At 36.5% G+C, this 16,401-nt stretch overlaps 1 protein-coding gene across 1 annotated transcript in view; it reads left to right on the top strand.

Annotated features, from left to right (window-relative positions):
- The window catches only part of LOC106639394 (uncharacterized), a 76,944-nt gene extending 66,512 nt beyond the window's left edge, over nucleotides 1–10,432 (top strand). The window contains exons 10-11 of the mRNA XM_089594050.1: nucleotides 8,324–8,516; nucleotides 9,978–10,432. Of these exons, the coding sequence (XP_089450176.1) occupies nucleotides 8,324–8,516; nucleotides 9,978–10,303 (519 nt within the window). The 3' untranslated portion in view covers nucleotides 10,304–10,432. The remainder of the gene's footprint in view (nucleotides 1–8,323; nucleotides 8,517–9,977) is intronic.
- The last annotated feature ends 5,969 nt before the right edge of the window (nucleotides 10,433–16,401 follow it).

The raw sequence follows: 16,401 nt of genomic DNA on the forward strand, positions 1-16,401 counted from the left end.
CACTATACATTGCTACAAACGGTTTTGTTAAGTATTGTAAATGATATTGAAAAAAAATGTTATTCCAAGTGTTGAAAAATCGAAGAAGTGTTGTTGGTCTATTCTTGTAAAAAAATCAATATGCCACTCACTTTTAGAATTACAAGACGTTGTCGCTTGTAAAAAAAAGTAAAACCTAATAAGCAGAGAAAAGGATTCGGTATATTTTATTCGGTAAAGTCAGAAAGATTCTGAAAATCAAGCAAGACATAGAAAACAGTCATCCACAGACTCTCGACAGTAGGTATGCTCGAAAATAAAACTTTGGCATACGAAAAAAAGGGGACCACCACTCGCGAAGGGTCTGAGCGCATTCAAAGGAAAATCTTTAAGGACCCCAGCACTGCTGCTGCAGCCGGTATAACAAACTGTACCACGTAAAAGCCACTTAAATTTCATCTGGCTGATCTCGTGTATATTTGTACGTGTACAAGCGCACCGTCCACGCTCCCCGAGAAAGAAGGAATTTTATAGAATATTCATCGCACGCTTTGACCCTTACTTGCGCCTCGCAACCTTACCTTTTCTTCAGCTCGTTTTCGTCCAATTTTTACCCTTTTCCTTCGCTCGTGCCTTTCGACTTTTCGCGCAGTGCTCTCTCCATTCTTATACCCTCTCTTTCTCGCTCCCTCGCCTCTTGTTTATGCTTTATTGTGCATACGCTTTTCGCTTTACTGCCTCCTTTTATTCCTCCCTCTTTTTTTTCCTCCTCACTCGTTGCTTCTAAGCCAGACAGTCTGAACCTTGCACACAGTACTACGAGTGCTCATAATGGACCTACACGAGCTGTGCACGTTTTCGAGACTCATTATTTTCACGCAAATGTGTAAATACTCTCATAAACTTTTTTTTTTTTTTTTTTTTTTCTTCCAATCTAGAAGCTTCAAGCTCAATCAGGAAAAATAGAGAAACGTCATGGCAACCAAATTTCTTTGCTGAGCGTTTACTAGGTCAAAATATTTTAACAAAATGCGAGCTTATGCTTGAGCTATTTTAATTTGAAGCGAAAGCATCGATTACGTGATTACGCAACACTCATGGAATATTTTGCAGCACGTGGCTCGTTTAATGAGCTTGTTGTACCAAATCAATCGTTACGCAACTAATGCTCGTGCTAATTGGAATGAATCCTTTTAGCATACGAGCGACACTACGAGAATAGCTTTAATTTTTACAAAAAACGCTTCGAGGATTGTCTAAAAAAAAAAAAAAAAAGCTACGAGAGCTTAACGCGTTTCACGATGAGCTTTAATAACTCTGACAAAGTTAGAGCCCCAGAAACTGGAGAAAAAGAGTCGGAAGGAGAAAAGGCGAGAAGCAAAAAAAGATTTCGCCGTTTAAGACTCTCTGTAGGTGTTGTGACTCTTTGTTCCCGTGCGCATTCTTATTTATCTCAACTTGAGCTTAAAAGCTCTTATCCCCGTAATGCTCTCCTTGTTGAAAACGTGGATACGAGAGTGTGAGCGGTAATTGCTAAGAAGAGGAAAGCGTAGAGGCGAAACGAAAAAATTTTCCATAACAGGCTGCAGGGAAGTGAGAAAGCGTATAGTAATAACATGAGCGTGCCTCTTGCGTACCTTTGAAAATTTTCCATCGGCGTGTGTTCATGTCATCAAATTTCGTTCACGTATTCATTTATCATCGCTTGTGATTATTCGTAATTATTCTTCATTATTATTGCTTCTCACGTATCATGTTCATTTCTCTTCACAAGTTTGCTCATTACGACTCACCAATATTTTTTTTATTCGTTTATATTATTAGCTTACTATTGATATTTATTGCTGTAATTGCTTATTATCGTACCCATTGCTAATCAATAATGATGATTGTTCCTCCCTACTGATAAGTCCCAAATAATTGGTTATTATTCCTCATAATAACAAGTTCTACTATAATTGTCGATCGACACTCGTAACGAGCTAGCTTATATGCAATAATGATCATTTTTTACTTCTTTTCATCGCTATTTTTTGAAAAATCAGTGCGTACCATAGATTATCTATGGCTTATGACTTTTTAAGATCAACTGTTTGTCTTGGTATGATTTTGTTATTAGCTCATCAACATTGTTTGTCATTACAACAAACTTAACCCTGCAAAGAAAAAATCGCAAGGTAAATGAACATTTGCATTTTAGCTTGGATTTAAACAGCGACGCGATTGCTACGTGGTACAATTGATACCAGAATTAGGATGAACAAACCGGTATTGATGGAAATTATAGGGCAGACGTGAATAGTAAAAAGGCCTCCTTTTAACAACCCCGATCAACTCGCAATCAAATTTTCCTTGGCTGCAATGGTCAACCGTGTCGTTTGGTTTTGATTTCACGGATGCGACCGATAAAATAAAGGACACAGTTGAAAGAGAGAGAAAGAAAAGACCAACCAGTTGGTTGGACGAAAGTGAGGTGGGTGGTTGAAAAATAAAAATAGTCAGATAAAAAAGGGGGTGGACGGGGTTTAGTGTAGCGCAACAACGATAGACCGCGGAAAAGAGGAAAAAAAATGGAGGGGGTAATGGAAAAAGCGAGGGCCGGTCGAGCGCTTTTGGTTCTGCTTTGCTGTTGTCCACGCGGCTTTGTGGGATTGCGTGAGGGATACCTCGTGCGATGTTTTGAATAAAAAAAAAAGGCAAGGATAATTCTTATTTTTTCCAGTTCGATTTGCAAATATTGTAGTTTTTATTTGACCTGGATCAGATTGTTTGTTTTTTTTTGCATTTTAAGTTTGACCTGCTATTTAATAATGACAATGTCATGGCATGATTAACGGTAGCTCAGAAGCAACGACGGCGTAAATGATGGAGCGATCGCGTAATTAGATTAGTTAAATACAAAAGTGGTGATTACATCATCGAACGAAATTACCGCTGATGCGTCGGCGTAATATTATATCGATTACGTGGTCCGTACGATACTCCAGATAACGAGTTCACACTGATGCTTTTTTTTTTGTTAGCCAGTTGAATTTGAAATTTTGTGCAATTTGCGCTTAATTTTTGCCATCGTACAATAATGGTTGCGATAAAATTCAAATGTTACTCCATCAGCCTTGATTATGGCAATTAGCACCTAAAAGGCTTATAAGGTAGTGATAATATAGACGCATCAAAGTGTTCTTGGAGGGTAACAATTAAATTAACTTTTGGAGGTTGTACTTGTATCTAAGCTGTTTCTAAATCATCCCTTAAATGCATTTTACGTAGTATTTTAATAATAACCACATCATCAATCTTACGAAAAGATATTGTTACGAAGAAGAAAAAAAAACTTGGCCATTAAATTCTGATTAAACCAGGCAATTTATAATCTAGTTGGCTCAAATGGAGCATGAAACGTCAAGTCCTAACTTTTTATTAATAAATGCGGGGTGCACTGGAAACAATTACTCAACTTTAATCCAGGCCATCCATGTTTTTCGACCACATCACCGCACGCATCACCTGACAAGCTCTAAAGCACAGTCGCAACTATGCAGCAATACCTAAATGCGCAATGAAAAGAAAAAAAAATCGTACTCTTGTGAAAAAAGAGGACATCGGTCTTTGTGAAAACGAGTCTCTTTCTCTGCGTGTGCACGTGCGTTTGTCTCTTTTTCCCTGTGTACCAATCATCTACAGCAACATCGAGTTCATCGAAGGCTGCGCGTGTTTTTTCTCCATACGAGCTTGGGAAGGAAAAAAAGCTCGTCCAAAGAGAGAGAGAGAGAGAGATAGAACGATACGAAGTTAGTCAGCCGTTAAACTCGTCCAAGCGTGAAACGATCAATCGCTCAGCTTGGTATTTCATTCGCTACCACAAAAGGAGCCACGGTGTGCATAAGAGTTAGGATGGGAGCTGCAAAGAGAATTATCAGCTTGATCTTCTTAATATCGCGTCTTTGGCCGCAAACGCGAAATAAATAAATTCACGAAGCTCTTTGATAAATGCGAGGGTAGGGGAGTTATCCATTTTTGAGCATAAAGTCTATTTCATTTTCGATTTCAAATTGTTTCCTATGATTTCAAAATGATTTTATTAGTCTTAGAACTACTTGAAATAAAACAATTATATGGAGTATCGGAATAGTACATACATTTTATCTATTTTATTTAGTTCGTAATATACTTGGTCTGTACTTTTTACTTTTTAGCATCTGTGTTATTCGGAATGAAATTCAAAAGTTTATTTGCCCACTGTTTGTACTTGAATTTTAATTTTATAATGTTTTCATGACTCGATGAGATCTCTGATATCATTTAACGAGGTATCGATTTGCAAGCTATTAATTAACAAATAAGTTTAATGATTTTTAAGATTAATTTTATTCAAGTAGGTCCTCGCGATTTCATAAATTAAATAGCCTCTCGGCGAAATAACACCCATGCGGATTGAATTTCCACCAAAAAGGATGGATAAAAGGTGGAGGATTCAAAATTCGGTGCATGGATACGAACAAATGTACCTCGAACTGGATGTTCATAAGCATATCGTGACACGAAAACCCACATCCGCGTTGAGAACAAATCGTGAAAAAGCATCCAATTAATCCACGAAAGCAATTGACGTTCGCACGCACCACAATCAAATGTCCCAATTAAACCGAAAGAAGCAACTTTCCGCTCAACGCTCCAACAATCCCAAACTCCACATCCCACAGTATGGAGGAGCGTTCCCCTCCCCCAGGGTGTCAAGGTGCCCAGGTTCAATACGTATACGAACAACGTGGTGTTATTTCGCTGTGCACCTGCGGTCCCGGCGGAGGGAAACGCACTCGACAACGAGCCAACTTGTCTCCACGCGACCCATTCTGCGTATAGTTTGCCAACAACTGCACCCCCGTACATATTCACTGCTCAATGAATTGCTCCTCCCGTTGGCGTTTTGCTGTTCGCCGTGTGCCGTTTGTACTCGTGCACGCTCTGTGCTGTGATTTCTAAATGAAAGAGCAACACAGCTGTAGGAAGCCGAAACGGGACTCGTCCGCACTTATAACCCATGCATTCGATGACTTTGACGCCTCTGTTATTTGTTCGCAACCAAACAGCTATTAGTATACGTAAGTACATTCGGCAATTGGTGCAATCAAATCCAACATTTAATTATCGTCGGCACACAGTCCATTCACGCACCGCAGCAATGGGGTGACGTTGCGACTGTACAAGGTGGCACGATATACGACTACATCACACACATGCGTGTGCCAACAAAAGGCGACTGAGCTGTTATTAATCATCGTACCACCGCATAATTATTAACCTGCATAACCCAAACTCCTAACGTGTTGCATATACATGCGATTCGCAGTGAATTACGCGCTGCGGACCAACGACAATCGATGCTGCTCCGACAGTGCAACACGAGAGTTTCTGAGTCTCTATGTATGCACGAGGCTTTGTTAAGTTCCCACTCTCTTTTCCACACACGTATATGTTTTTATTATTCGTTCGAATTTCTTTTTCCCACTGCTGTTTTATTCTTCCAAGCTCCAGATTCGGGTGCTTTTAATCATGTTATGTAGTTCAAACGCGCAAAGAGTTTGAGTCTCGCACCGCCCACGTGAATTACAAAGTTCCGTGAAATTTCGGCGAAGCGGTTAATCATTTGATCAATTCGTTTTAAGCGGCTGTCTAAACTCCCAAAACTTCATCAGCCGTGCAGATCGAGCTCTAATGCATATTAATGGCTCTCCCCGTGGCTCGATTTTTTACAGTTCTGCACAAACAGAAACAAACAAAAAAAAAGAAATTGTACACGCACTACTGAAACATGCATTTTTACTTTTTTTACTTTTTTTTTTTTTTTTTTTTTTTTTCATCGGCCTCGCGCAACGTTACAACCACAAAACGAAGCTCGGCGCGCAACTGTCTCATTAAAAATAAGTATACGTCTCACGAGGAAAATAAAGCATCCCCGCGAGCTGCAAAGATACATTATACACCCCCGCCCCGAGTTCCGTACACACCACAGCGCTCAGCGGTCTGGTAGCAGAAGTTGCACAAGCGAGTGTAATAATAGTATACCTTATGCAACTACAAAACTTTCTCCCGTGCAAAAGTTGGCGATCATGTTGCGCAATGCATATAACACCGTGTATAACGAGTTCCCGGGATCGCAAGAGGGCGTGGTAATTATTTTGATCGTGGAGCGTTTCCCGCGTCAGAGTCTGACTTCCAGCGGACTACAGTGATGATAGTATTCAACCTCGCGATTGCGCGTATAAAAAAAAAAAAAAAAAAAGAAATCCAGCCTCCCGCACGTGCGAAAATTTCGACCTCGTCGGAAAAGCTCACACCATTCCCCGAAAGAGGAAATAAAAAAAAATATATATATACATTTGTCTCGGGCGAGGAAAGCCCTCGTAATCCCCGTTCTGATTGGTCGTTCTTATATTGTCACCCGCTCGCGTCCGTACAATAAGCCAAATCTCAGTCGTCGTTTTATCTCGGCACGCGTACGTATATACAATAACGCCGAGTTTTCCCGTCCCCCAGTGTTCATTAGACGAGCTTTCAGGCAGCCGCGTCATGTACACTTAGCAAAGTTGCCCGAGCGGTCAGCCGCAACGCTAATACCCCCCGACCTCAGCCCCGTTCTCGACTCCTCCTTTGCTCAAGTTTACGCGGAGAAGACGGGGCGGGGGGTGGAGGAGGCAGATTTTGCGTAAGCACCGAGTTCGAAGGAGAAGAAGAAGAAAAAAAGTCACAATCGAGTTATGATGTACGGTACGTTGCGGCTGTCTGTGCCCAGGAGTTTCGAGCTTATACGCGCAAAAAGCCAGGGGCTTACTCGGTAGTTCTGCGATACGATCGGCGCGTACCGATGATCCGCGAGTTTTTGTAACGAATGATTTTACCCAATTATGGCGTACCTTTGCATCGATTCACTGATACGATGAACGAGAGTATATACTTATACAGGGGATGCGTTAATCGGGAGTGAATTCTTCTAGTTGTGATTTAAGAAATATCGCGAGAACGAAAGGAATGTATTCTGTTGGATGATGTCCGGGTTGAAAAACAAATCTGCGAAAGATCAAAGGACCCGCCCGTGAGCGAAATACTCGGGGCATCTCTAGTCTCCTGACTCTGGCAGGGAAAAAATTCCGCTGAACTCGATACCTTACAACTGTAATCCAATCCACAGTTGGGACGGAAAGCTAAATATTTTCCTACGGTATCCTGTTCCGATGGTTCATTTTTCCAATCTTTGAAAAAAAAAAAAAAAAAAAAAAAAGAAGAGTCCAATAGGTTTTATATTTCTTCTTTCTTGAACTATTCGTGCTGAAACGTACTTTTCACAGTCACCGGCGTGGACCCATCAAACTTTCGTCCCGAGAGTCACCCCGCAAAAACAACCACCAACCGACGTACCCACAACCCTGAAAAGCCGGTCCAGCCGGTGCAAGTAGTACACCGCAAAGCGAAGATAGATCGGACTCGTGCCAAAAAGTCAGCCGGTCACGTCTTATACGATCCGAAAACCTTACCCGTGCATCCACACGTGCAGCCACAAGAGCGATTCGGATTCGAGAGACGTACATGCGGGGGTGGGGGGGTGGCTGCCGCAAGAAAATTTACATTTCACCGTGGCAACATCTGGCACGAAATTCTTGCTGCTCGCGAAATTGTTCGTCCTTTACGTGCACTTTCTACTGCTTCTGTTTCGGATCCTGGCTGTGCGTACAGTTGTTATTTCGGGCCTGTGAGGGAAAGGGGTGAGAATTGCACCGCACTTTGGAGACAAACGGCACATACGAGTATATTCACGCGTGTTTCGATGTCATTTGGGAATTCAACTTTGAAATTTTCGGCAAATATCTGCTCAGGGATGCCAAACAGTCGGATTAATTAACTGCCTCGAGTTAGATTCCACTCTAGTGAGCTGGGAATTTTAGAAGCCACCGTCATCTTGATTACAAGTTAGATAAAAACATACCAATTCACCTTATCCTGCTCAATAAGTTTAAGTATTGCATATGGAATCAAAATGGTACACACTGTCACGATAATCAATAGGATATTGTACAACAGGACCTCGTATCCAGAGATATAGATTTGAAAATTAAAAAAAAATTAAAAAAAAAACTTTGACTCGGATGGAAGCCTCCTAAATTCGTGGTAAGAAGTACCTCTACCTGAGAAGTCAAGTACTGTTTGTAGATGTACGAAAACTTGTGTAAAAGCTCGCGTCCGTTCGCCAAGCTTGGCCATTTTTTCTCTCGACGATCGAATGAGGCCACGTCTTTTCTGAACTAAAAATACTCATATATATATATTTTTTTTTTTCATCTCTTTGCAGCCGGAGAACTGCATTGCGACATACGAGCCGCACGGATACTGTGTTGTCTACTCGACAGCCGACCGCTCGTCAGCTCGCGTAGCCGAGGAAGTTCTCCAATCACTTTGGCGCAGCGACCACATGTCGGCCCGAGCAGTAATACTTGTCGGCAACAAAGTCGATCTCGTGCGATGCCGTTTTGTGACTACTGAAGGTAAGATGAAATATTTTGGTGATCTGTGCGGGCCAAATCTTGGGCGTCCGCCAAATGGTATCCTGCAATAAATTTCTAAGGATGGACGAAATTGTTACTGATCATTTTTTTTTTTTTTTTAATGATTTTCCATCGTAATCAAAAAAAAGTTATGAATTTTATACTCTAGTGAATTAACAATCTACCAAACATATGTGCTCCCATGTACATTACTGTCCATACTATATGTCCATTCGGGTTTTAAAATCTTTTTGGTAATTAAAAAGTCTAATAGCTATGTGATTTTTCATTAACCCATGATCGATGTGCCTTAGCACGTACCGTAATGTACCCCTTTGCTGCATAATATAAATACAAAATAGAAATATAAAGACGATCATATCACAAAAATGTGTTTCACAATGACAATAAAATCAGACATGAGGGAAACATAAAGACAGAAAAATGCCAATTTCAGATAGTACCCGTGCATCAACTACATACGTATAGCAATGCAGAGGTGCAGAGATCCATAGTTTTACACAATAATCTGATAGGGCAAAACACTATATTCATAAAGAAATTCAACAAAACTCATCGATAAATGTAAAATTGCGAATACAAAAAAATAATATTTTTGTCATATAAAGATAAAGATGCTTAAAAAAATTGGGAAGACATCAATGAAGAGTAATTTTCTTGAAAATAGAGAAAACGAGCTCAAAAGTACAAGACAGAGATAAGAAAATGAAGCTTGAGACGTAGATGACATGTAAACTACGAAAGACATAGGAATAAAAGCACAGAGGGCAAGACATACTAGCTAAGACTAAGAGAAATAAAGAGATATAAGACATAGCCAGAAGACATAGAAATACGGGGTCAGAAAAATACACATAGATATGGAGGGTGAGAGATGAAAAATATGCCATAGAAACTTGAAATTAGGAACAAAAATTATCAACCCAATTAGGAAAAGAGACATGTGCGCATGTACATATTTTGTGGTAATATAAATGGATTATTGATCAGTTTTCCAATGACATGTGCAAAGTAGTTGGAACAATCCTCAAATATTATTTTACTCGCAACTGTCGATTTCTCATCAACGCAAAATAGGCCATACAAAACTTTTTACAAATTACCTTGAACACGTAGTCACGTTCATACATCTCTAGCCATCCATACCATTCGCTACAGTTGAAAAAAAAAAAAATTCCGAAGTTGGAGGCCACACTTTACGATAGTTACACACAGTTTGCGTCCACATACTTTACTTTTACTCGAGTTGACCTCATCGTGCACAGTCCAACCTTCAAATTTCAATAATTTCCCTTTTCCTTCACTGTATACCTACACAGTATTTGAAACACAAACCATACGCGCACTAATAAATGCAACCAGCTGTCACAACAAAATCATACAAACTTCGGCCAAAACTGGTATCTACCTTTGTCCCAACGAAATGAAAATCTGTTACAGAGGGAAAACAGATGGCGATAAACTACGACTGCAAATTCATCGAGACCGCGGTCAGCATAAACCACAACGTGGACGAGCTGCTCGTCGGCCTCCTCAGCCAAATTCGATTAAAGCTCGAGAATCCGGAGCGTTGCCGGGACATAATCCGGCGACGATCGCGTCGCAACCGTAGCCGGTCGCCAATCGGCTCGTGCTCGGAAAACAACTCGCCGAAGAAGTACAGGGGCAGCAGGACGAGCGCGAGCTTGAAGGTGCGAAGTTTGCTGGGCAAGGTCTGGGCGCGCGACAGCAAGTCCAAAAGCTGCGAGAACCTGCACGTGTTGTAGAAAACGGGTGGAGAGGAACAAGAAGAGGATACAGTAACAATGCAAATAATAATTTTATTTTAAGGATTTTAATCGTAAAAAAAAGGATACATACAACATGTTGCAATGTAAACGTATGAAAAAAAAAAGAAAAAAAAAAAAAGAAAAAACGCAAAAAATTCCAAGACTGATTGTCGTTACGTGGGTGATGCCTGGGGTTTCTCGAAAAATCCCCGGCTGATTTGATCTCGTATTCCTTTATCTCGCCTCTTGCTCTCGTCGCTGTCGCTGTTCTTTATTGTAACTATTACGATTACTACGTACGAGATGAGAGTTAAAATCAGGACGAACGAGTTTTATGTAAATCAGCGACGATGTACGTTATTTTTATCTTTACCGTATTACATAGCCGTGTTTTTCCCCCGACATTGTGCATGAGTGTGTGTGTGTGTGCGTGCGCGTGTGTGTATGAGTTCACGGGATTCTTAGTTGTCGTGCAGACGTGCTCGGTGGAATCGATTTTGTAAGAATGATTTATTTTTCTGCTGTCCGCCGTAACGCGATGGAATTTAAATTACAAATTTTTAAAAACATAGAAGACATGAATTTACATATAATGTACATGTACGAAGATTTTATGCGTCCCCGTTGTATACTTTTCCCGAAGTTTTTCCATTTCAAGATATATTTTTGATAAACAGAACTTTTGGTTTATTGACTGGTAAAAAAAAAAAGTATTTTTTATAAAAAAACATGGTTGATTCATTTCGCAGCTTCGATTATACTTACTCAGTACCTTAGTTATAATTTTGCGCATCTACGCACAAATACTTTTTTTACAAAAATCATATCCATACACTGAGATTGTATTTTGATACCTCCTTTTTTTTTTTTTTTTTTTTTTTTTTAACGACATATAGCTCTATTTTTGCGATCGGTTTTGCGATAAATCGGTAAAACTTATCACACAATTTTTTCCATTACCTAACGTGGATAAAATTATAGAATCGATTCTACGCCGCGATCTTCCTACCTAAGTATATATCATCCAAACTTTCAAGCGTATGTTTACACGAGGAAAAAAGAAAAGGAAAACCTCGTCGAGTTGGAAAAATATACATCTAAAAAAGTTGTTGGTACTCGCTCTGTGTTGATTTTTCTCCATTCAGAATGAGAAAAGTTTCGTTCAAATTTATTTACCAACCGCACGCACGTATAATCCATCTTACGTAATGGTTAATCGCTATCACGAATATAAAGTAGTTTTATTGAGAATTTAAATGTTTATGCTAGATTTGCGGTTTCATGATATTCTCTTTATTTATTAACGTTGAAATACAATGATAAATAGAACTAGTTGTTTTAACACTATTCAAGAACTATTTTTCTTTTTATTTATTTATTTATTTACTTTTTTTTTCATTAATGCCATTTATTTCTATAAAGCATAGAATTGTGTACAATTCTAAAGTATACATAGGGTACTAATATAATTTTTTTTAAAAACTACTTTGAACAACCTCTTAGTATGTTCTTCCAGCAACCCTATTCCACCGTAAAAATAAACATAACTTATGAAAATTGCCGAAAGATCCACACAGGGACGAGCGTACCAATTACGAACAAATTAAGATGGATGTGGTACGGAAAATACTCTGATTAGTTAAGTTGAAAGGTGCTTTTAAAAATACGTTAGAGCCGCTTTGTTCTTAGCACTTCCGATCCAACGTAATATATTTGCGCTTGTGAAAAAAAAAATTTTAATAATAGATATATACTCTTTGAAAAATTTTAATATAGTTAATCGATTTATGTGTACGTTCAAATCGTAGCAAAAAGCAGAAATGGCCACAAAGTAACAATAATTATAAAACTTGAATAAAACAATGAAGATAATAAAAAGATGGAAATCATTATGCGAAAACAAAATTCAAGTGGCTCTTTCTTTTATGCGCTATTTTATTGTAAAAATTAGCATACTATAAAGTGTTTCAAAAGTTATTTATTAGAGAGTATGATTGTGAAAAGAAAGTTCTTGTCACCAGAAGAGAGCGAAGTAATAATTGACAAGATACATTTTTACGAAAACAAAATAATATTAATACATAATAACCAATTAATGACGACCACGTTTGAATTTACACAATTTTTTACATTAAACTTTTTGTACGTTGACAGTAGTCGATTTAAAAATTCTTATGATTGATATAGAAAAACTGAGAAAGAAAGCCCGTGACATAAATTTAAAAAAAAATTACATGAGCTTAACCAAAAAAAGAAAAAAAATATAGTTTACATGTAAGTCAGGTGCGTGTTTATTATTCAACAATATACGGAACACAAAGTTCAAAAAAAGCCCAAACGTGAAAGATAGAAAAAAAAATTTAGCGAAAGCTGTAGACGTTACAAACACTTCAAAATGTATAAAAACTTTTCCACTGTATATTGACTTTCAAGAAGTTTATGATCTTTTTTTCATTCGAATGTCACTAACGAGAAATGGTATCGTGTCACGTTATATTGGATCGAGACTGCAACAATAACTCAGTTGCTATTTTATTTACGAGCTATACATAGAAAACTGTCTACAAAACATAGACACAAAACAGACAAGTGTATTTGTGCGTCTAGAGGGATGGGCTGTTTATTTTTCATGCGAATTCACGAATAGATGCATAACGTATAATGGGCTTCATCAGCTTTTTTTCGAATACAAAGGTGGTAGTCGCATTTGTTTGCATACTACTCATTTAGGTTTAAATTCAGCATTTATTACGTTGTTATTGTGTAAATTAAAACTTACGTTAGATATAGTAATAGTAAAAAAAATTCTTTGTCTATACATTTATTTTTAATAAATTTATCTTTGAAAAGTAATTTCACTTCTACACAATATATCCACCGAGTTAATTGATATTATAAAGTAGATCATTACAAAAATCAGAAAGTCTAGCAATTTTTGATCTGTAATTTATGTAAGCCCCGTCCAATCCTGTACAAAAAAATTTTTTATCAAAATTTAAACCAAAAATGTGGAACATAAAAATGAAAGCACAGATAAAATTTTAAAAATAACTTGCCATAGGCGCAATTAATAAAATCTCGTATAGATACATAATAATAATAATGATAGACTGTTACGTCTAACGTACGGCTAGCAATTCCCGACTGCTTTATATGCGAGACATAAAATATGTACATAATAGAGTATTATCTAGTCTATACGTAATAGGTTAATAAACTGCAAACATCTACATGTACATTATTTATATAATATATATTATATACGGGTGTAAGACGCATGACGTACAAATTCAACGTGAGCGCAGTCGATTAGCAAATAACAGTTAAATGTTCGTTGGCACAGTTAAGCATTGATTCTTTAGTATCATCACAGAATTACAGAAAGTCACCAATAACAGTAATAAATTATAATAAATACCAACAATCGATGCTTTATCACGTGATCGTATTTATAAACACGCTGCTGTTGAAATTGTATGCTCGTTGAATAAAAATTAAATTTAATACCATTGAAGGAAAGAAAGTCACTATGCCATTTTTCAAAAGAATCTTCGAATGAATGGAAGAGTATTATAGCAAAGCAAAGATTACCAAAGCATTAAAAGTATAATATTAGCAGTGTTATCGTTATGACAAAGAAAATCGAGTAAACTCAAGGGATTAATTTTATCAACTCAGCATTAGAATAGATCAAACAATGATAATAATATTGTAATTTGAAATGATAAAAGAGGGGATCTCAAAAATAGAAGATAGCTCAAAGAAATTTTTAAATTGCATCAAAGAACCAACTCTCAAAAGATTTTCAGAAACTTACAATTTATATTTTCAACTGCATTTACCTGTATGTACTCGAAAATCGAATTTTTCATTTGGAAAACTTTCATACTTTTCATATTATATATATCTAAAGTTGAAAGTAGAAGGTTGATTTGCATGCATTACTGGGAATTCGAGTCAATAAATTTCAGTTTTACCTTATCCGGTATCTTCAAAACTTAGTCGACTGTATGCGACTTTAAAATCGACCGATTCTCTAATCCAATAGCATAAAAAATTAAATGTTTATATATTTTATTTCTAGGGAAATTCAAATTCGTAATCAACAATTCAAAAAAAAAATTTTTATCAAAATTTTGCTAAAACAAGTGTTTATAATATTTAAGAACTCGATAAAACTGGCAAAACGCTATAAATTTTATGTTCCGTACTAAGAATGAAAAGGACGTAAGAGATCACATGAAGCAGAAGCAAGCAGTTATTGAAAATTGATAAAAATTTGTCATGCACTTACATAATAAGTACGAATATAAAGTATTGGTGTGACTTTGAATTTATTAATCTAATTGTCTCCTTTAAAATCCATAATGTATTAAAACTACCAACGTAAGTATCGTAACATAAATTTTCAAAGTATAGAAGTAAACACACCTAAACATAAATATTGCACAGACGAATGACTTTGGATGATTTTTTGTTTCAAATCAATTATTCATAAAAAAATTCAGTCATTAACTCCTAATGAAAGTATAAATTGAGATGAAAAATAAAATATTTTTTGCGAAAATTTCTACAACTGCCATCGCCCAAAAAACATCAAGTATCTTATATTTTTGTAATATATTTCCTACAATAAATATTAAATTTTTTTTCATCATTGACCAAACAGCTTGTGATACACAATTTATTTAAACCTTTCGCGAAACCGCCCACAGTACTACGGACGGGATCAAGAAAAATTATACCATGTTTTTATCTTGAGTAGCTTACCCCTTGCATTAATAAAATTAGCTTGCACTTTTAGCGCATCCAATAAGAAATAAAAAAACATCATCTCTCTTTTTCCTCGAAATGCTCTTAAAGAAACTGCCGCAAAGTTTCATTACAATTCTTGGCTTTTCGCGTGCAATCATACTGACGATAAAAAAAGAAAAAAAATACAGCAAAAATACCAGTACAACATTGGGTCGTTATTATATAGAAAAAATTAATGATTCCGTTCATGGACTAATACATGCAATATATTTTAATAAAAAAATTTTGTTGATCCGATTTATTGAAAATTGCTCATCAAACATATAATTGACAAAATTCGTCCCAATTAATATTGTATGAAAATGCAGACACATTTACCAATTTTTATAAGCACCATTTGTTACAGCTCAAAATAATGTTTCTCTTGAATCTTTTAATCAAATCTAAAAAAAGACAAACTAAAATATTGCAATAACATTTCAAATGAGGCAAAGAGCTTTACGAGAACTTTTGGCAAGGCTTGTCGGTGAAAATTTCTCATCGAGAAAAATCATAGAGCTGGCACGTGCGGAATGACTGAGTACTGAAATTTTTATCACTGCCCTTTCAATCCATGCCATAAATTATTGTGTTGAAGAGGAAAATAAACTTGCAGTCACGTCCACTCGTTTACTAGTTATCGTCTAGATGTGTATCTGGCACGTTGGTTTTGCGTATTCGAAACGTATACACCAATTCATGAACGACACTGCATTTTATACGCAAAAGATAATTTGTTTTACATTTTTTTTCTTAAATCTTCATTTCAATTTTTTTTTTTTTTTTTAAGTTAAAATGTCATTTAAAGTAATTGCTTTCAATGGGTTAAAAATTATTTTTGTAAAAGAATTCAACTTAGAAGAACATCAAAAAATGTTATTGGAAATTATACTTTGTAGTAAATAAAATTATTATTTGTATTAAAAATACAGAACTTTTTTTCATCTAATTTAAGTAGCACTTTTTTTCTACTTACTCTGAAACTATGATGATGCTGTAAATTCAAGTGTTATTGGAAACTCCACAAGCTTGCTTACAAATAACATCATAGCATTAATTATTAATTAGCACCTGCCATATTTTTGCAATATAATTTGTTGCAAAAATGCAATGCATTAAGTATCAATAAAAAAATTTTTTTAATCATACTTATTATAGCACAGACCTTAACAAAAATTTTTCCAACAAAAACAGTACGTTACAATTTGAAAAAAAATTAGTGTAGGAAAAAAAAATTTTATCAAATTATCTACAACATATATAATTAATATCTAAAATGTAATTAACTCAGCTACTAGAAA

This window comes from Copidosoma floridanum, unplaced genomic scaffold (assembly GCF_036245765.1).
Source record: "Copidosoma floridanum isolate Cflo_tuat_1 unplaced genomic scaffold, Cflo_Japanese_pri ptg000020l, whole genome shotgun sequence".
NCBI lineage: Eukaryota > Metazoa > Arthropoda > Insecta > Hymenoptera > Encyrtidae > Copidosoma > Copidosoma floridanum.